This window comes from Apiospora marii (genome assembly GCF_038362585.1).
Source record: "Apiospora marii strain CBS 49790 chromosome Unknown utg000005l_segment0_segment0, whole genome shotgun sequence".
Classification (NCBI taxonomy): Eukaryota; Fungi; Ascomycota; class Sordariomycetes; order Amphisphaeriales; family Apiosporaceae; genus Apiospora; species Apiospora marii.
The window spans coordinates 1,579,739-1,600,253 of NW_027117377.1; the positions used below are offsets into that span (position 1 = coordinate 1,579,739).

At 54.3% G+C, this 20,515-nt stretch overlaps 9 protein-coding genes across 9 annotated transcripts; 6 read left to right on the forward strand and 3 right to left on the reverse strand.

Annotated features, from left to right (window-relative positions):
* Positions 1-79: 79 nt before the first annotated feature.
* On the reverse strand, positions 80-949 carry PG985_008388 (chromosome segregation protein Spc25-domain-containing protein; the record flags this gene model as incomplete). The annotated part of the gene is made up of 2 exons (XM_066828156.1): positions 80-627; positions 718-949. 2 exons carry the CDS (start codon positions 947-949, stop codon positions 80-82), a joined length of 780 nt encoding a protein of 259 aa, XP_066683068.1.
* A 602-nt stretch (positions 950-1,551) lies between these two features.
* On the forward strand, positions 1,552-4,712 carry PG985_008389 (uncharacterized protein; the record flags this gene model as incomplete). Its single annotated transcript, XM_066828157.1, has 3 exons — positions 1,552-1,675; positions 1,743-3,726; positions 3,782-4,712. The coding sequence occupies 3 exons, from the start codon at positions 1,552-1,554 to the stop codon at positions 4,710-4,712; spliced, it is 3,039 nt and encodes a 1,012-aa protein (XP_066683069.1).
* A 697-nt stretch (positions 4,713-5,409) lies between these two features.
* On the forward strand, positions 5,410-5,841 carry PG985_008390 (uncharacterized protein; the record flags this gene model as incomplete). Its single annotated transcript, XM_066828158.1, has 1 exon — positions 5,410-5,841. The coding sequence occupies one exon, from the start codon at positions 5,410-5,412 to the stop codon at positions 5,839-5,841; it is 432 nt and encodes a 143-aa protein (XP_066683070.1).
* Positions 5,842-8,472: 2,631 nt separating this feature from the next.
* Positions 8,473-12,022, forward strand: PG985_008391 (uncharacterized protein; the record flags this gene model as incomplete). Its single annotated transcript, XM_066828159.1, has 7 exons — positions 8,473-8,495; positions 8,560-8,644; positions 8,818-8,940; positions 9,004-9,054; positions 9,119-9,920; positions 9,982-11,777; positions 11,837-12,022. 7 exons carry the CDS (start codon positions 8,473-8,475, stop codon positions 12,020-12,022), a joined length of 3,066 nt encoding a protein of 1,021 aa, XP_066683071.1.
* A 237-nt stretch (positions 12,023-12,259) lies between these two features.
* Positions 12,260-13,285, reverse strand: PG985_008392 (uncharacterized protein; the record flags this gene model as incomplete). Its single annotated transcript, XM_066828160.1, has 4 exons — positions 12,260-12,406; positions 12,555-12,935; positions 13,076-13,119; positions 13,213-13,285. 4 exons carry the CDS (start codon positions 13,283-13,285, stop codon positions 12,260-12,262), a joined length of 645 nt encoding a protein of 214 aa, XP_066683072.1.
* A 447-nt stretch (positions 13,286-13,732) lies between these two features.
* PG985_008393 (mitochondrial 54S ribosomal protein uL3m) lies at positions 13,733-14,821 on the forward strand (the record flags this gene model as incomplete). Its single annotated transcript, XM_066828161.1, has 1 exon — positions 13,733-14,821. One exon carries the CDS (start codon positions 13,733-13,735, stop codon positions 14,819-14,821), a length of 1,089 nt encoding a protein of 362 aa, XP_066683073.1.
* Positions 14,822-15,146: 325 nt separating this feature from the next.
* Positions 15,147-15,917, reverse strand: PG985_008394 (cytochrome oxidase assembly; the record flags this gene model as incomplete). Its single annotated transcript, XM_066828162.1, has 2 exons — positions 15,147-15,619; positions 15,725-15,917. The coding sequence occupies 2 exons, from the start codon at positions 15,915-15,917 to the stop codon at positions 15,147-15,149; spliced, it is 666 nt and encodes a 221-aa protein (XP_066683074.1).
* Positions 15,918-16,475: 558 nt separating this feature from the next.
* Positions 16,476-17,132, forward strand: PG985_008395 (uncharacterized protein; the record flags this gene model as incomplete). The annotated part of the gene is made up of 1 exon (XM_066828163.1): positions 16,476-17,132. One exon carries the CDS (start codon positions 16,476-16,478, stop codon positions 17,130-17,132), a length of 657 nt encoding a protein of 218 aa, XP_066683075.1.
* A 587-nt stretch (positions 17,133-17,719) lies between these two features.
* PG985_008396 (uncharacterized protein) lies at positions 17,720-18,394 on the forward strand (the record flags this gene model as incomplete). Its single annotated transcript, XM_066828164.1, has 1 exon — positions 17,720-18,394. One exon carries the CDS (start codon positions 17,720-17,722, stop codon positions 18,392-18,394), a length of 675 nt encoding a protein of 224 aa, XP_066683076.1.
* Between the last annotated feature and the right edge of the window lie 2,121 nt (positions 18,395-20,515).

Here is a 20,515-nt window from a genome sequence, read left to right on the forward strand (position 1 = left end):
CTTTCGCTGCTCTGACTTATGAAGTGGTATCGTTTCTCATTAAATCGTAGTAGGTATCTTAAAGTGTGGGCAGCCTCTCCTAGGACTTGACTGCCTCGACGAACAACTCTCGCATCCCCTTCAGCAGGGTCGCCAGCTCCCTCGTCTCGTTGACCCGCTCCAGCACCCGGTCGACCTTTTCGCGCTCCAGCTTCGGGCGGCAGTGCCGGACGTCGTAGTCGCGCGACGATGTCGACAGCTCGAACCAGGCCTCGCGCTCCCAGTCCCGGTCGTCGATGTGGGTGTAGACGAACTTGAGCCGATCCGTCTGCCCCGCGCCTTCGATCTTGAGGCATAGGTTGGAGATCCAGAAGTCCAGCTCGGGGACGTTGAACCGCGCCTGCGCCTCGATGCGCGCCGCGTGCGCCCGCTGCGCCGCCTGCCGTGCGTCGATCTCCGCCTGCGTCTCCGTGATCTGCCGCTTCAGCTGGTCGCGCTGCGCCGCGTTCTTGTCCCGTTGTTGGGTCAGCGACGCGATCGCCGCCTGCATCTCCCGCGTCTCGGCCGCCTCTTTGGAGATGGTCTGTTGGTGCGTGTTGGTCTTTAGCTGGAGGATCTCCATGTCCTTCTTCTTCATCCGTTGGTCCTCTGTTGTACAAATATGATTATGTTAGTCGGGGTTCGCAGGTGTGAGAAGAGCATGCGCGCGCGGGGCTCAGGCTGAGAGAAAAAACGAACCTTGTAGTTCTGCGACGTTCATGCGAAATTGGTTGCGCTCTTCCAGCACGCGCTTCCGGCCCAGCTCGATAAAGGTGTCGAATCTGGCGCTGAACTTGGCCATGCGGTCGCGCAGGTCGTCGAAGCCGAAGTTGATACTCGGGAGCTGGTCCGCCATGGAGGGCGCCATTGCCGACATGGGGGTTTGGCCCCTCATACTCGAGGACATTGACGGTTCGAAGACTGACGCCATGGTGTCCTGTTGGGAGCTTCTAAAGCGATTGCGACTCATTTGGATGATATTCGGTAGTCTCTATTCCGGCGATACAGGTAGAATTTAGATTGATGCGACGACGTCGTGGTGGTCTAATCCAATGCGGGCTGGCTGGCTTGGCTGGGTTTGGGTTGGTTGAGAAATCGCATACTCGAACTCGAAGTTTGTTTACGTCCCCTGCCCAAATGGTCCCCTCCAGCCTATGGCGTTGCTGGGGGCAGGGGTAGACAGCGCACTAACTGTGGGGTTGCCAGAGTTCTTACAGAGCCAGCCAGCATGCATTTGCATTTCCAGTGGACCCTGTCAGAACTTTGCTTATTCCCATTAAAGGCTTGGTTGAGCCTATCACCTATCACCTTAAAAACCATCCATTGTCGACCTCCAGGAGTTGAGCCGTCTCTGTACGGAGATTACTTTTCTGTACTTTCCCGCAACCGATTCTGCTACCTCTCACCTTGTGACGTCCCATCGCCCCTTCCGCGTTCTTGCTCACCTTCTTGTTTCTCGCCTCTGGCTGTGTCGTAGTATGTACCGTCATAATCGATTGATAGTAGAGCGGAAATTCGACCTGGGCGAGCCGGATGGCTGAACGGCGTCTTCAATCTTCTTCATTTGGCCACCCAGGACGTCTGACATACTCCAGCTTTGGAGATGAACAGGCGGAAGAATGGGGCTGGCAATATGCAAGAAACCATGATCCAGATGGTACGCATTATTTATTCTTGCCAGCTCAATGTTCTATTGTAAGGGGCACCGGCTAACAAGATCGCAGCTCCCAGATTTGAGTCAATCATTCCTGCACAAGAGTGGTTTTCCGGATCTCACCATGTAGACGCATTGCCGGCTGGACGGACCTGGCATGTTGCTCAACAGCAGAAGAAATGGCTGCTGAAGAACCACCCAGAAGCCGCCCTGGGTGATGATATACTAGGGAATATACTCGCTCCCGAGATATCTGGTCGAAATACTAGCGCAAGGGCTTCTTGTCAGTCGACGCAGCTTGCTATTGGAGAAATGGCTGATATGCGCAGCGCCACAGCCGGATCTGGAGGAGTCCCACTTATCGCCATGGCTGCTGGGTCTGCGAGTGATGTACTGCGATTCGTCCGGCCCAAGCTCGAAGGATGGGCGCTCAATGGCGACGGCTCAACCCTCTTCCACCTGCTGGGTCGGAAAGAGCCCCAGGAGACGTTTTGGACGCAGGAAACCGGTGTCATTCTTCGCATCAAGACGGTGGTCAGCTTGAGGAGGTTCGAGCCAGTGCGATGGCTGCTGGTACAGCGACACACCGGCACAAGTGTGTTTCGACCCGAATACCAGAAGACACCAGTTGATCCCGATACGTTCATTGGGAACGGATCACATGCCGCTTCCCATGTAAACCCCAATCTGTTGTTCACGGTGCCGAAGCATCTGACTGGGTGCGATTCCCATTCGGATGTATCATTCAACCCCGGTGTCAAATCGCAACCACTCCAATTAGCCATCATCGACGAGGGAGGCCGATGGACCGTCTGGGATGTCAACGGAACGCGATCCAGAACCATCAGGCGGCCTAAGAAACACTTGGTCAAGTGCGGTAGCATTCGAAAGGGTGTACGAAACTCTTTAGCCCAGAGGTCATCGGCTGACCCGCGATGGCATCGGATATCTTGGATTGGGAATCTAGTGGACCAAGACGATGACGATTCGGACGACGAAGAAAGCTCTGGCGGGCAAGCACGACCGGCGTATCCTCCCCTCGAACGTTCATCCACATTGCTGTTCTGCAACCAGGAAATACTTCGCATACTGGACCTCAACTCCGACACTTTCCTGCCGGACCTCCCCTTTTTAGCCGAAGGATCTGACAACTGCATCCTTGACGTCCATGTCGACTATGGTGATCCACGTTATTTCTTCGTTGTTACCACGACAGCGTTGTTTGTGTGTGGTTTGTTCTCGGAACATGACTCTCTCTCGTCCAGCAGCGTCCTGAAGACAGCACTTATCCTGCACTCTACGCCGCACATGAGAGACACAATATCCCGCGATCTTCAACTCGCTGTTTCGCCTGGTCCATATTCAGCAAATCAGCGCACCTCCCTTGTGCATCTCTACTCCAGGAGCAGCAATTGGATTGACGTCTTTTGCGTAACCAAGTTTAGGAACTCGCCTAAGAGGGTCCTGTGTCACCGTGATATGATGGTACTAGATGTTCCAAAGAAAAACAAGCTCCGGTTGCAAACGCTGTGTCTGAGTCCTGTGCTTACTGCACCCCGTCGGAAGACCACTTTGACGCCCGAAGATCGCTTGTTCGTTAACCAAACCAAGCGGTACTATCAAATATTCTTTCTTGGCACCAACCTGAGTCTTAATTGTGCTCTTGGTCGAAGTTCCGAGTTGAAGCCAACACCTCGACTGCTCCCAGTTGACGGTGCTGATGATATGATACCAAAGAACCAACGACAACGGACTATCGTACGCTCTCTGGCCGAGCGCTTTGTTGTCCCAGACGCCTTTGAAGAGTTTCGCTATAGAATAGAGGGTCTCCAAATTGCGGCTGGTAACGATCTGAAGCCGCCGCCGCCGAGAGACTTGATCCGTCGGCGCGTGCAGCATTTTCATGAACTTTTGCGACAAACCTCACTCGATCTACTCCATATGCACAATAGCAAGGATGTCGATATGGACATCTACGGTGCAGCCCCGTTCGATCCCATATATGTTGCTGCCCAGGAGGCAGCTGAGGCGGAGAAGCTGCCTCTGAAGACATTGTAGGTATCTCACTGCAATCGCTTGTTTACCCATACTAACCTTTGTTACAAACAGGCACCAAATAATTCAGGATGTCAAGCTCCCTGCAGACCTTGAAGACGCAAGCAAAGAGTGGCAGGCAGAGATTGAAGGATTAAGTGGCACACACCCTGGTCTACAAATCGCAAGTATGGCACGGCCACGTCAGTCAACGAAACCGGAGCAGGAGCGTAGTCTTCTTGACATATCCTCCGAGCTCTCCAGTCTCGTTGAAGGCAGAAACCCATATAGCATTGAACATGGTATGACGCCGATTCTTCTGCGCAGTATGGCGTGTGAGAGCTTCTTGTCACTGTTTGGGATGATGTTCCGGGACGTTGCTGCGTTTGAAGTACCCGAACGTGCGTCACAGGATATCCGTTCTTCGCCGGCGCTGGGCGAGAGCATGGCCCTTAGCAGCCAGATGAGTAGCCGATCAGTCACACCCATGTCCTCTGCGCCAGTTGAACAAGCCCAGTCAGAGTCTGTGGGTGGAGAAGACCGCGCCATTGCTCTGATCAGAGCATATACGGGAACTGGCAAACCGATGCTTCCGAAGCCATCCCAACGGACATCGACTTGGGTCGTGGGGAGCAACCCTGCGGATCATGTATGGAGCGTGGACATCAACACAGAAGTCACGGAAGGGATGCTGCGGAGGGTCAAGCAGCAGACCAAGCTGGCGACGAAGCGCAAAAGGGGCGAGGCCTTGCTCCGGCTGGAGTGGGAGGCAGAGCAGGAGCGGAAGCGGAAAGCTAAGTCCTTCCGGTCGACCCAGCCCGTTCCCGATACGACAAAGTTCTTCAGCAGCCAGGCCAGCCAGCCGCTTCAGGAGCCCTCGCTGCCTCCCAATGCGTTGGTCCGGCCCTCTGCGGTCAGCATGTCGCAGCCCGTTCCTGGCGCATTTGGTGGGAGGTCCGGGTCGGAGAGACCTAAGAAGAAAGCGAAGCGGAAAGGTGGTTTCTGATCTGGGATTATGACATGTCGGATACTTATTGGCGCTAGTTGGAGCAGGCTGGGTTGGTTTCTGATAACCATGTGTGTATATCTACCTATGTATGGGACATAACCATGTAGAAAGTAGCTCTTTAAGATATTCGATTACTCTATTCGTTTCTTGCACAAGCTATCATTCTGCCTCACGTCACTGTTGTCAAGTGCCAGACCTCGTAGCCGAGCCACAGTTCGGCCGCTCCGTATCTCCGACAAATGCAATTATCTGGACCAAAGGCGGTAGGTATCACGACGGTATGGCCGAAACTCTCCAAGGTATGGACGCACTCTAGAGCAAGTTGTCCACCACGGCGCACATACGCAATGAAATAGACTCGCAAGAGGTTGCCCCTACGAATAGAGTTTTTATATTGTATCCTGGTTTACCATGTACTTCGCATAGTCAATGATATCTCCTTTAGCAATGATCGAATATATAGTAAGGTAGTGTCGCCCTCGTTTGTCCGCTTTGCCATGCCACAGTCTCCTCAACCAAAACTAGGAATTTATCACAACAGTCGACTTGTCAGTCAAAAAAGTCACTCTATCGTCCAAGAATTGCTGAACGGATCGAACCAAACGTCATTTTACACCGGCGCCGAACACACGCACACACATACATACATACCAAAGCGCATCACCCTCTACCAACGATACTCTAACCAGCCGCGATGGAGTCCGTCCCAGATGTCCAACCAGCCACAGGGGATCACGACGAGCTGCCCATAATACTTGGCATGACCCTGGGACTTGTCTTACCCACCGTCCATGTTTTCGTCGGGATGTTCTTCTTCTTCTCAATCGCGACGCGCATCAAGGCGCACCGGGATCTCTTCAGGCCGTGGCTGGACGCCCGGTACAACGACAGCAGCCTTCGCAAGCTGTTTATCCGCTTCCTCGGCATTTTGCTCTGGGAGTTCTATTTCCTGGGTCTCCTCGCCTACACCGTACACGCGAGGCTCTTCCTCGCACTCAGCAAGCGCAGGGAGAGAAAACAGCAGCGGAATGCAGACATAGAATTGGAGGAGGCCAGGCCTAAGGACGACGATGGTTTCCAATCCATCTCAGTCATTGGGGCGCCGCCTCCGTACCAGGCCCGGTGAACTTGATACTGCACATCTGTGTAAGGTATTTGGGGGATGGGCAGTTTGACTTGTGTCAGGGCGGAGGAGGACGCAGTTGTGAATGATTTATATCTCCTTGTCTACTAAGGAGGGGTGGTCTTGCTGGTCGCCACCTCCTGATATCTGGTCCGGCATGGGACACATTCCCCTGAGCACTGTCTTGCTGTTAACTCTCATGTCGAACAGTCAGTATTATATTGGGAATAATAGTCATTATTGCCTACACAAATAAAAATATATAATGTACGCCTATTAAACAGCGATCATAAATTCGCAAATTGATATAATCTAACATCAAAAGGAACAAGCATATTAAGGCTCGGATTGGAGGATAACTGCTGCATGCATGCAGTCTGCAGGAGATGGAAGTATGTACTTGGCAACAAGGTGGAACAGGTCGAGTGCGCGACCTTACATAATCCGGTTATACATGGCGCTAAGGTAGCATCGGGCGACGGGCGCTCACTCGCTTAAACTGGGAGCAGCAGCAGTACGACGTAATGCCTGCCGATAGAAATAGAATAGCCTCGTAAATTTCGACCTTTCATTCACCCACCGGAAACAACCCCATGCGCGGCGTTACAGCGACAGGGGTCTTTCTTTCAGCCTTGCCTATGTCAACGACCACGTTCTCGCTATACCCATTCTGATTGGCCGCCCTCGCCCGATTCGCAACATCTCGTGCGACAGCGGGGCCCTATAGATGGTCTACCATTCAATACTCCGGCAAGCTCAGGAGGAAATATTCAATTGAGGGGTTCTCTCGTCCTCTCGGGAAATTACTCGTTCTGCTGTGAGTGAAAATGACCAAGTGACCGAGGCCGTGTATGACGAGGAATAGTCGCCAAGATCGGATCGAAGGAAACTACTTGGGCTAGAGCTTTTGGGTATCGCAGATAAGAGAGGCTGATGCTCAAGGTCTCACTTTAGCACAATTGTTTGGGTTCTACTGCGCAAATAAAGAACAAACACAGCACACGACAGGACGTTGTATTCTTGCAGCTGGACAACCTAGGCTACATTCTTCTGATCGCCGTTGTCGTCGTTGTCCTTGTCCGTCCCGCACCTGCGTACGTACTTTTGGAAGCACCCGTTTATGCTTTGGGCCCCTCCTACAGCAAACCACCCACCCCACCATAGAATCTGGACTTGCCAGATTCAAAGCACTTTTTCCCAACTCTAAAAAGGTCGGGTGCTCTCGAGTGCTTTCGGTCTTCTTCGAGAGTGTAAAAGTTCCGTTCAAGTGGGCAATCGGCAAATTCGTCACGGAGAATTGGTATTCGTTCCGCCGGACTACTTGCTCATGTGTCATTTGCGTATAGAACATCATCTAAGCGACCGGCCCGCTAGTACCCTTCCTCCCAACGCCCGATAGACATACGGTATACCACTTATTCAACATCCTTATTCAAGCATCGGTTTGAATTGCCCAGGTATCACCTATCGAATCTGCTCCTAATATACAGAGCCTAGGCCTGACTTTCTGTTTCCTTATTTGATCCTGTAAGACACCCCCAAAATCTTCCCATCATCTCACCTCTAGCCGGCGACTAGATGGCGGCTTGAATACATACACTCGATACATATGTAGACCGGGCTGGCCCAGCATGGCAATCACTACCCCCGCGTCAATCTGCGAACCCCTTGATGAGAGCCTATCAAACAGGCCCCTGTATGCAGCCGCAGCACAACCTGTCCCAGGGTCTCATCTCGGCCTTCTTAGCCTTTACTCGATGCGGCAAGATACCTCCCATCGAGCTGTCGTCACGCATCCAACTGACCCCCACCTACCATGTGGCTGTCGTCATTCGTCTTCGTCGTTCGGGCCCTAAATGGGTATTCTGCATGAGTCGTACCTAACCTGAAGTGTGTAGGTTAGTTTGGAAACAGTCGCTCCGAGCGAGCCCGAAGCTTCTCTTCGCCGCACCAATCTCTGTCTACCAGTACTGGTGCTATCCAGAGATAGCTATACCCGTTCCAAAGGTACGATAACCACCCTGCTGTCTTTAGTCACGTTGCGCATTTCACAAAGAGGGAGAAATCGAAAAGCCACGCTCTGTTGTGCTAGGGTGGATCGGAGTTGGGTGTTACTTCACTCTGCTTGGCTGTCCCGAGTATGGATATAGTAAGATGGGCCGGCACATGACATACCTGGCACATGGGCAGCCATTTCAGGCATCCCGCCTCGGCTCCATCCACCGTGTAATATTTGTATTCGGCCGGGAACTTCTACTCACCAACAGTGAATACCACGTGCTTTTGTCGTTCACTATCATCACCACTGCTCTTTGACTGTCTTTTCTGACCAAGAATATCTGATGCCGCAGCAGCCTGCGTGGTTCAGTTCTAGGCGCCGTTAACTACATACCCTCGGGGTACAGAGAAACACTCCGCCCCCGGCAGACGAGAACGGACCCATACCAATACTTTCAAGTACTGTGCTTGGTAGCACTGAACCTGCAACAGTCACCCGTGCAGATAATCTGTCCAACCTGCCCATTGAAATACTTACCACTGCTGCCGTTTCCAAGCGGTCAATCATAGCAAGCAGCCTTCCCAGGCTTGCTGCTGGCTCACACATCACACTATGTGAGTGAACCCGGGCTGGTCATGGCGTCCCGGCTGTCTTACTCGTTTCCTCTGTTGCAACGTTTTCATTTCCTTTCCTGTGAACATGGGTCACTGATTCCGCTTTAGGAAGTTCGGTAAACAGATCCAGAAGCGCCAGCTTGAAGTCCCAGAGTATGCGGCCAGTTTCGTAAACTACAAGGCACTCAAGAAGGTAAGACGTTGTCGACACCCCCCTCGTTTTGCTGACTGTCCCTTCATCCATCAAAGTCTGGTAAACCGAGGAGAAGCGAGTTTGGGCTTAATGTACCAGAATAATACTGATCCACCAGCCCCTAAAACTCCCCCCTCTACCCTGGAAGCCAGCCACTAATAATCGTTTCACAGCTCATCAAGAAGCTCTCGGCCACACCTAAGCTCGCCGCCCAAAATGACCCCCTCCGCCCTGCCACGCCCATTGACTCGCAGTCAGCTTTGCAGGCGAACAGGGCCAAGTTCTTCTTCCAGTTGGTATGATGGCTCACATTCTGCTCTATGATGAGCGTCCTTCGGAACCTTGCTGATGCAAGTCAGGAACGAGAATTAGAGAAGGTCAATGTCTTCTATCTACAGAAAGAAGCCGAGGTAAGCCGGGCGATGCCTGTAGTAGTATCGATGCCAGCTCCACACGATACTTATCCATCTATAGCTCAAGATCCGCCTGAAAACTTTGTTGGACAAGAAAAGAGTGCTGCAGTCCCGCCAAGGAGTCTCGAGAAGCTCGACAAAATTCGCAACGTTGCAAGAGGGCTTCCAGCAGTTTGCCAATGACCTTAACAAGCTACAGCAGTTTGTCGAGATCAACGGCACTGCTTTCTCCAAGATCTTGAAGAAATGGGACAAGACATCCAAATCTAAGACAAAGGAGCTTTACCTTTCTCGGGCCGTGGAGGTACAGCCCTTCTTCAATGCAACCGTCATCAGCGAGCTCTCGGATCAGGCCACGACAAGTTTGCAGGAGCTAGGGGCATGGGCAGAGGGCGACAATGTGAGCTTCGAACAACGACCGGAACACATCATCAGCAGCCAGCATCTTCTAGGCACCGACGAAGGCGATGCAGACTCCTTGCTGCTCGACACTGCCATCTCTGGCAATCTCGATTCTCTGCGAGATTTGCTCAGTAGGATGAGAAGTACGGCGGACTCGACACCTGTTGCGGAAATGTCATTGATGGAAAGGGTGACACGCACATTCCTGGCTTCCATACACGAAGCTCCACAGGCATCACTGGAACTTCTGTTGCAGACGGGCCTCGTCGATATTCAGTCCGAGGATGACATCAACGAACGGAACTGTCTACACCAGGCTACGATTTATGGCAATGGGTTTGTCCTAGGCGTGGGTCTCTCGGGCAACGTCGCTGTAAACCGAACCGACGTTTACGGCCGTGTTCCACTGCATTACGCGAGCATGCATGGACGGTTGGACATGCTCGATGCTCTCCTCCAAGGTATGTCTGGTGGAAAGGACACCAGCCCATGACTCGATGTTTGTTGACTTGTTGTTCGCAGCCGATTCGACGACTATTGACTTGATCGACCACGATAATTTCACCCCCCTGATCCACGCTATCATACACGGACATCTGGCATGCGTTGAACGACTCCTGGCGACTTCTTCCCGGTTGGACCCCAAGTCGGACACAGATCACGCGCCGCTCAATCTCGCCTGCGAGCATGGATCTCTTGAAATCGTTGAACTTCTTCTTCGAAACGGTGCCCAAATCCTGTCCGATGCCGAGGGGCTGTATCCGCAGCATCTGGTAGCGCGTTCTGGACAGACCCCTCAGCTGCTCATGCTCCTGAAGCAGTACGGTGCTGATCTGGACCAAATCGATAAACTGTACGGATGGACGCCTCTAGTGCATGCTGCAAGCGAGGGCAATGTCCCTTGTTTGCGGGAGTTGCTCAATATTGGCGCGGATGCGAACATTCTGGACGAGAAGGACCTACCTGCCATGTACTATGCCGCGTGGGAGGGGCATCTGGAATGCATGCAGCTGCTGTCGCAGTTCCTGGACAGCAAAAAGAAAAGCCCGAAAGGTATGCAGGCGCATCTTGCGCCCATGATAAGTAGCGGGCCGATGCCCATGTCGCTCGACGTCGATGCCATCCCCGTTCTCGAACTCCCTCCACCGATCATACCTCTCCGGCGATACGGCCACAACTTCTTGGACACCAAGACTGTGGTTCAGATCAGCTTCGAGCAGCTGAAGGACCAGCCGCTGGTGTTTTTCCAGGACAGCAAATACCCCGCCTCACGTCTCACCATATCATCCAAAGCTTCCGATCTTATTCCCAAGAACATCATCCTCCCATTCCAGGAAGACACGAGGCTGGTGTCCTTCCAAGTTGAGGATCTCGAAAACTTCTCCCTTGACTTCGATGTCTTCCCCGCCTACGGCGCCAAGGTTATCGCAAAGACTGTGGCATTACCTAACACGTTCCGTGCGGTGCTGGGCAGGTCTGGTCGATGCTGCCTGCCCCTATTCGACCCGCGACTTCGCGCTATTGGCCAGATCAGCTTCAACACGCAAGTCATAAAACCTTTCCAGGGGATGCCGCTCGAGATTACCGACTTCGAGACCTACTGGAAAGCTACCAGTCAAGTCGACCGACAGCCTAATACGTTTGTCACGGGGTCTAGTCTTTCTGGAGATTTCGTGCAGTTGTTTGTCCAGCACACCAGTGACGGCGTACCCGTCCTGTGGCCCAGATGGCATATCAACTGTGGAGGTGTGGAGGTGCCTGTCGCTCGCCTGTCGTATGCGCAGTTCGGTACAGTCACCATGCAGAGCCCGAGCAGAACTCATGTTGCTACATTGCCGTCGCAGCCGATGGAGAATATTGCCGATGTGCATCGTATCCTGGCCTCCGCTGGTGTTTCGTTACAGGAAGCACTGACACTGCTGCCAAAGGGCATGCATGTGAACCTGCAAATCATGTACCCCTCGGAAGAGGAAGAGCGAGGTCTTGGACTGGGCCCAGCTATCGACGTGAACAGTTTCGTGGATGCCATCTTGACCGTGGTTTTCGATCATGCCCGATCCCAGCGCGCCCAGGTCCAAGCCCCTGACGTCGTGCGGTCCGTGGTTTTCAGTTCATACAACCCGACGCTCTGCACGACGCTTAACTGGAAGCAGCCCAATTTCCCCGTCTTCCTCTGCAACGATCTGGGCCGCGAGGAATCGACGCCCGCGCCGAGCGTCATTGAGACCAGCGGCCGACGAACGTCATCCATTAAGGAGGTGGTCCGGATCGCGCAGAACAACAACTTCATGGGCCTGATATGTTGCTCTCGCCTCCTTGTAAGTCATACTGAACCAAAACGTGCTGCGACAATTCATATACTGACGATGCTGTGTAGGACATGGTTCCTGCTCTGGTCGATGCCATCAAGTCTAACGGGCTGGCATTGGTCGTTGACAAGTCGACCGAACAGTCCCAAGAGGCGCACCCGCTTGCTGATCCGTTCCCGCGCATGCCCAAGGGCGTTGACGGCATCCTTAAGAATAACGGCGTTTTACGTTTTAACGAGTCGATTGACGTGTAGATATGGATGAAACGCGAATGCGCCGTCGCAGTTGGCAAGGCGAAGATGAAAAGATGAAGAAAAGAATAATGATTGCCCTTGCCTAAACCCACACCCCTAGATATTCACTTCAATATACCTTGCTTTTAATACGACATTCTGGGTTAACTAGATGCAATACGTGATGAATACTGGGTGTAGAGGTTTTACTTTGTTTATTCTCTTTTGGGGGACGGTGTATCTTGTAGCTGACATAGTCTACATAAAGTCATCCTCCCAGTCCTCAGAACGATCTTGGTTGCTGGACTGAGCCATGTTCTCCTCGGAGAAGATGTCGTCGTAGGCGTGCTCTTTCTGCCACTTCTTCTCGGCTCTCTCCTTCATGATGCGCGCCTCTTCCTTCTTCTATAAGTTAGGTATAACTGGTTAGCACATTCCAGGTTGCCTTCTCATATATCTTGCATATACATATATAGGCAAGAAAGGGGAGCTGAAGCAAGAAGAGGCCAGAAAGAAAGGGCGACTGAGATAGGCGCGGGCTGTGTAGACTTACCCTGGCCTGCAGGGCCGAATTGTCGCGCTTCCGCAGCTCCTTCTGGCGGTCCTCCTTCTCCTGGCGCAGGTCCGGGTGGCGCTCGACCTTGGTCTTGTTGAGGCGGTTGACGACGGCGTTCTCGCGCTCGGGCACGAGGACGCGCTTGACCTTGCGGGGGTCCTTGAAGCTGACCTGCCCCACGGCCATGCTGCCGTCCTTCTTGAGGTTCGACCAGGGCGTGTAGATGACCGTCACGTTGTCCTTCTTGTTGCCCTCGATCGAGTTGGCCTTGGTCAGCTGCGCCAGGTCCATCACCAGCGGCTCGGGGATGGCGTCCCAGGTCTCGCCCTCGCGCAGGCGCAGGTAGATGTGCGCCGAGGAGAGCTTGTCGGCGTGGAACTACATGTTTTTTGAGGCGGCATGAGCATTTTACCTTCGTTTTATATGGTAGATAGGTGCCAAGAACAAATGCATATTTCATACCCTTAAATTACAGGTTAGTACATATAAATTCCGAGCGTACTTTAATGGGATATAACGTACCAGACATCTTCCTCCCAGCCATGCTTGATCAACTCCTCATCTGTATACACAAATGTCAATTTTCCGCTGCTATAAGTCGCCTTGTATAAGGGCTGAGTGAGTTGAGTGAGGGGCATGGACTGTGCTCACTTACTCTCGAATTTGTCCTTGCCGACGTAGACGTATGCCGCCGGGGTGACAGCAGCCGACGTGTAATAGTAAACCATTTTTATCGGAAGGCGCGAGGCGGCTTGATCTGGAGAGCCGGTCTGAATCTGAAAACTGGCGAAATTGTAGGATCCCGACGCGAAGCCGGTGAGAAAAGTTGCTCTTTGGGTGAGGCTTTGGGAGAGCTGCCTGATAAGTGCGTTAATGGTCAACTTGGCCCGCCGTAAAATTTCCTGGGGGAGCTGGCAGCTGCGACCCGCCCGATTTTTTTCCAACCTGCGGTTTGACCTCCAACCCCAGCGACCACAAGGCTCCAGCTCCAACTAGACGACGACACCATCAATTCGGCAAGGGAGGAGACTGGACGGGCAATGCAGCTATAAGGCCACGACGAAACCAATTGACGAATAAACGAGTGGGAAAAGACTCGTTCCGACCCTACTCTCGAAAGCACGAGAACAAACAATACTACCCCCGCCACAACCACCAGCAAAACCCCAGCGACAATGGCACCACGACTGCCAGCCGGCTGGGCGGCCAGCCTGTCGTCGCCCTCGACCAACGTCCTCACCACCCGCATCCTCCTCACAGAACGCCACGCCCTGCTGCCGCGGACGGCCAAGCGCGGCGTCAAATACGGCTGGTCGACGCTGCCCTCGCGCTCGCGCCCGGCCCGCTTCAACCAGGTGAACTCGGGCCTGCCGGCGCCGACGGCGGGTCCCGCGGCGGCCCTGAAGCGGAAGGAGGCGACGACGCCGCTGCGCACGGGCGTGCTGGCGACCAAGAAGGGCGTCTCGGCCATGTTCGTCGGCGGGCTCCGGACCCCCTGCACCATCCTGCAGATGGAGCAGGTCGAGGTGGTGGCGGCCAAGACGCGGGCCAAGAACGGCTACTGGGCGGTGCAGCTGGGCCTGGGCCACAAGAACGCCGGCAACGTGACGGCGCCGCTGCTGGGCTACTACGAGGCCAAGGGCGTGGCGCCCAAGCGGCACCTGTCCGAGTTCAAGGTGCGGACCGAGGCGGGGCTCCTGCCCGTCGGCGTGCAGCTGCAGCCGGACTGGTTCAAGCTGGGCCAGTTTGTGGACGCGCGGTCCAACAGCCGCGGTATGGGCTTCGCCGGTGGTATGAAGCGCCACGGCTTCGCGGGTCAGGAGGCCTCGCACGGTAACTCCAAGAACCACCGCACCATCGGTACGACCGGTCCCTCGCAAGGTGGCGGTTCCCGTGTGCACCCGGGCAAGAAGATGCCGGGACGCATGGGCAACGAGCGCGTCACGATCCAGAACCTGCGCGTCCTCAAGGTCGACAACGAGATGGGCATCGTGGTCGTCTCGGGCCACGTGGCGGGCCCCAAGGGCTGCGTCGTCAAGATCAGCGACGCCATCAAGAAGGACCCCCCGGCCCAGACCTTCATCGACAAGGCCCGGAGGATCCTGCTGGAGCGGAACCCCGAGGCTGAGGCCAACCTGGAGCAGGCCCGCTTAAGGCATCTGGAGCTCAAGGAGGCGAGAAAGGAGGGTTCGATAGGGGAGGCTATGGCGGCTACTACGGCTGCGGCTACAACGGTGGCGGCGACTGAGAGTGTAACTGCTTAATTTGGACCGAGTGAGCAGGGAAGAAGACATGTCAAAATATGGGAATGTCTGTTTGTATTATATACATGTTGTACACATAACCAGGACGCCCTAAGATACGGGACTGTATGCATCGTCATAGAAACCCCTTTCGTCTGCCTCTCTGTATATGACTCATTGACCAACTCCCGCCGGCCATCCTGCTTCGCGTCCAGACGTGACTTTGCATTATGATATCTACATATATATATACCCCCGACTTCATATTTATACAATTTTTACTTCTTATTGTCTCTGGCCCGCTCACTCAGGCTGTCGACTTTGCAACGTTGATACGTACCACAGCCTATTTAAGCTGCTGCCGGAACCCCCTCGTGGCCTCCTCACGCTCCTCCTCGGTCATGGGCGTGCCGACGAGGCCCTTGAAGGGGTCGTCGCCGTCGAGCAGGTCGACGGTGCGGCCGTCGGGGAAGACGAGGCTCCACTCGGTGGTCTCGAACATGGCCTTGGCGCCGGGGCGGAAGCTGGCGAAGCGCATGACGGCCTCGTCGCAGCGCGTGCCCTTGACCTTGAAGGAGATGTCGACGCGGCCCTGCAGCTGGTTCATGGTGCCCGAGATCCACGGGATCTGGTGCTTGAAGTAGACCTCGTCGCCCAGCAGCTCCCGGGCCTTGGGCGAGGTGCGCAGGGCGTACAGCGTCGAGGCCACGACGGGGCTCGAGGACTTTTGGTAGTTGAAGATGGCTAGCGAGGAGATGGTGATGAGGACGACGAAGATGGGGAAGCTGCGGCCCCAGCGGAAGGTGTAGTCGTCGACGTCTGTGTGTGGGCAGGTGATGTTAGTGGGTAGGTAGTTCATGTTTTATTCGGCCGCCTCTGCGGTTCAGGTAAAGAAAAGAAGAAGGCCGGGGTGGGTAGACGTACGGGGTAGTTCACGGTCGCCTCGGCGCTCCATCAGGGGGCCATCGCCGGGTTTCGGCGCCCGGGTCAGGGTCCGGCGCTGTATTATCGATGTAGGGAAGCGGGATGTCGCGGAGGCGGCGGTTGTGTTTGTGGTAGTTGACGGGTTGCGCAGAGCGAGCTGCAGCGCGCGCCGGCGCACGGTTCTGGAGAACATGTTTGTTGCGCAATTCCTGTGTGTTCCAATTCCAAGCGATATAGAGTCGTCAAGGCTTCAAGTCGGATTTAACTTATTCAATTGGGCTGGGAGCTATCTCTCGATCATCATATCATCCCACTTTGGTAAGCTCTCCAAAGAAACGGTTCGATTGTCGGAGGGTCGGCCTTACTGATCGGCCGGGCCTTCTCGTAAGTACAATTTGAACAATTCCAGCAGGGGTAGCTTCTGTCGGCACTCACTGTAAGACCCTGGAAACGGACCCCGCTACGTCACTAGCAGCGCCCGCCTGCAGGCAGCTTGTAGCTTGCAGCTCTATTTGTTTGTCCTGGATTCAAGACTCTACCTAGCAATCACCTCTAATATCCAAACACTGTATCGTTCTTTGGCTGTGCATAATTCAACGACACCGTGTTGGTTTTCGAAAACCTAAAGAATTACGGAACCTCGCACTAGGTCATCCGTATCTGGTCAAGAAAACCCAACACTTCTCTCGCGACAAACACCATCCTCTCCGAGCCATCCTTCACAAACCCGTACAACAGCCAGCCATCAAAGATGAACCGAACCGCCGCCGCCGCGCGCCTGCGCCGCACGCTCTCCTACCCGGCCGACGAAGACACGCTCGCGCACGACGAGCTGCTGGCGCAGGAGGCCCTCGACGAGCAGGAGCAGGAGGAGCTGATCGAGTCGCTGGCGGCCCAGAACCGCGCGCGCAACAGCCAGTTCCGGCTGTTCCTGCTGGCCCTGCCGATCCTCTCGACGGTGCCCTACCTCCTCAGCCTGGTCCAGCCGGGCAGGCTGAACACGCTGGTCGCGATGCTGGCGCTGACGTCGCTCGGGAGCACGGCCTGGATGCTGCACGCGCTGCCGCCGGGCGAGACGGGCGTGCCGGCGCTGGACCGCTGGGTTAAGGGGGTTTCGGGCCAGCAGAAAGACGGGGGTGCGAGAGGGAGGTCGGCGATGCTGGACGTGATGCAGCGGAAGTCGCCCCTCGAGGTCTACATGCCGTACTTGAACGCGGGGCTGTGCGGTGTGCTGGTGATGACGGGTCTTGTTTCTAAGGACCATGGGCCGCAGCAGTGGGGGCACGTCGGTTTGGGGAACTTGCCGGCCGTAGTGTATGCAGTGGTCTTGCTGGCCAAGATGGTGATGGGGAGTGTCGATCCCGAAGGAGAACTGGGTGCACTGAAGTATAACTACAAGGGCGCATAGGCTATGTCTGCGCGTATCAGGCAAGGCGCTTGGGGAAAGGAGATTATGATTATTACAAAAACTACAAAATTCCAAGATAATCGTGAAAACAAGCATTTGGACTTCCTAATTAGTTGTAGCTCTCCGGGACGTATTGTGAGATTGCCAAGAATCCTTGAAAGCTGTAGAAGTAGCAGCACCGGGATATGCGTTGTATAAGAGGAGCGAGCCCCTCAGTTCCATCATCAATAAGTGCTTCAGTAACAAAGCCATGAGCCAAAAATCATGAGATGGCCAGTGTGAGATTAGAAAAGCATCGTAAAGTACACGTAATCAGGCCTTGGGTCGAAATGGCTGCAATAATTGCTATAACAGATTGCCAGTGTTGATGCCCCGTTTGGAAGGCGAGACTCACTGAGGGTTTCTTATTATTCATCGCTTGATCAGGAAGTGGCGACCCTTTCAATTCACACTTCAGACAAACACCAAAAACCAACATCACCACCACTCTTCAACTACACAGGTAAAACTCACTCGCCTGGATGACTTCGCATCTTGTTAAATCAGCCACTTGACTCAATTATCATAAGAAAACTTCATTACACATAATGTCTCACCAGTGTCACGATGAGCACGACCACAGCGGCCACGGCCACGACGAGCACGACCACTCGGACGACATCACGCCCGCGCTGCAGCACAGCCTGTACCAGCACATCGACTTCGACGGCGTGCAGACGCTGAACGAAGAGACGACGGGCTCGGGCAAGGCGGTCCTGAAGAAGACGTGGGCCGAGCGCCTCGAGGTCGAGCCCGAGGTCGCCAGCGACGCCGACGAGCAGCTCATCGTCCAGGTGCCCTTCACGGGGCAGGTGAAACTGCACTCGATCCTTCTGCGCACGTCGCCGTCGGGCAGCGCGCCCCGCACGCTCAAGCTCTTCATCAACCGCGACGACGTCGACTTCGACGCCGCGGCCGACCTGCCCCCCACCCAGGTCCTGGAGCTCAGCCAGACGGGCGACGTGCAGGAGCTGCCCGTCAAGCGCGCCCTCTTCGGCAAGGTCACGCGCCTCGCGCTCTTCTTCGAGGACAACTTTGGCGACGGCGACGAGGACGTCACGCGGTTCAGCTACCTGGGCTTCAAGGGCGAGTGGATGGCCCTCGGCCGCGCGCCGGCGCAGATCCTCTACGAGGCGGCGCCGAACCCCAACGACCACGCCCTCAAGGGGACGAGTTCCAATGCTATGGGGAGCGGTATTGGGGGACGGGGTCCTGGGGTGTAGAGACGCATGTCCGTTGGGGCGGTAAGGGGATATGAGACCCGGGTAGCGGGAAAGGGGCGCTGGAGGGTCACATGCATTCCCCTATGGTAGGGTATATCAGGGCGGTTATGGAGGGCACATGCAACCATGGTTTTTTGACTGGTTCTATCTGGTCAGTCTACTGGGCATACAGGCTCAGTCTCTCGAGGGACTGGCAGGTTGATAATCAAGCCCAACCAGACTACGCAACATCGTTCCGGGCCAAATCTTAAGATTGACACTTTCATACCATGAATATCGGATGTTCACCCCTGAGCATTTGCACAAATTTCACTCGTATCACAGACTTCGTGTTGTTCTCCCCAGCCGGGAAGAGGCTCTGGCCCATTCGAACAGGTGAATAGCCGCAAGCTGTTGATATTAGCAACACGCGGCTTGGAAGACCCAAGTAGTCGGGTGTATACACCGTGCTTAACACTAGACGACCCAACATCCAGGCTCCCCTGCCCACGTTTCCTCTCAAAGTCACCGCACAGGACCTAGAGTAGCATTGACATGCCGGCGGCATTGTTGACATATATTGTGGCAAACCCATATGAGCGGCGAGGAGAATTACATCGGATCATTATCCGATCATGCGCCATCACCAACTGAATTAGGGGGGCCGGCAGTTGATCACGAACTGTCGGCTTTGTGTCCAGGAATGGAGTGGTGCTCTTACCTTTTACCAGACTGCTGGTATCTGGCCACTCCATCCGTAACGCCTTTCCCTTAAGCGATGTGCCACGACGAAGTGCTCAGCTCTAGGAGAAGTAGCTTACCTAGGATCTTCGAGGATCCGACGCTTGTCATTGATTGGTATTATTTCCGGGCTGGGAACACCCAAAAGCAAACCGAGAGCTTGTCTGGAGGTTAGAGAGCGTACACGCCACTGGTTCGGCTACCAGGAGAGACGATTCAAAGACCCAGAGTTTCCCAGCCATATCCGCCATTAGTCCCTTTCTCACCGCTGGCATCGGCTTTAAGTACAAACATGCCTACTATACATTTCCGGGCGGCAGTCTACGAATTCACCAAGCAGTATCGCTATCCCTCCCGTTGCGACGTACGAACTGAACACCTACCAAGAGATTCCCTACTCTTCATGGTACGAAACCGTGAGCTGCTATAGAATAGACAAATACCAAGGGAGACGGCCACTCGGCCCTCCTTCCACGACGGTATCAGCGGCCGCAGAAGATATGCTCGTTTCATGGAATCTGCCGAGTTGTTGGATCGCATCTTTATTGGGCACAGTAAGTACTAGGCATATGCAAGTCTGTCACTCGCGAGCCAGCAGCCCAGATGCCAATGGCACATGTCTAAATCCGTCTTGGAATATCGCAACTGAGAAACGAGGATAGGGGAGGTTTGCGGGGTGTGCGGAGCATCTATCAGTCACCTCCCACGTTTCTACCAGGACAAAAGGACCCCTGGACTATGACCCGGTCGCCTTCTTGGGTGCTGGATCGTGATGGATGGATGCGAGATCTTATCCCCATCCTCATCCACGCGGCCACGCGCCTGGCAAACCAACTGCATACCTCAAGTGTGCCATCCATCCCGTTCCCCCATCTCCAGTCAGCCAGTCACGATATCTGAAACATACACACCACCATTTCTTGAATCTCTTTGCAACTGTGACATGGCAGGCAATTAAGCACCAGGTTCATGTAGAAGAAATCCGGACAGGCGGGTCAAACCTCAATCCAAGTCCTGATGCCAACGGCCATCGACAAGTGTTTCCCAAATGATGCAAGGGATGTCGACTCGCCCTTTACCCCGTGCCCGATAGTGGAAAACCATGATGCAAGGGGTCAGCAGCAGCAAACCCTGGAAATCTCGGCTTTCACTCTTTTGACAAATGAAACTGAAATGCCATTGACACACTTTTGAGCGAGGAAGAAGTCCTGGGAACTAACTCCATGGGCTATAGCTCATGGTCGCTTAGGCAGTGGATTTTGAGGACGACAGAAAAACGTGTCGACTGAAGAAAAGAAATGGAAAGAAATGTTTGCTATTAATACAACGTATACCAGGGAATCGACCACAACCACTTCGCCACACGCTATTATGATTTTCAGGAAACAATTTTCGTTCATG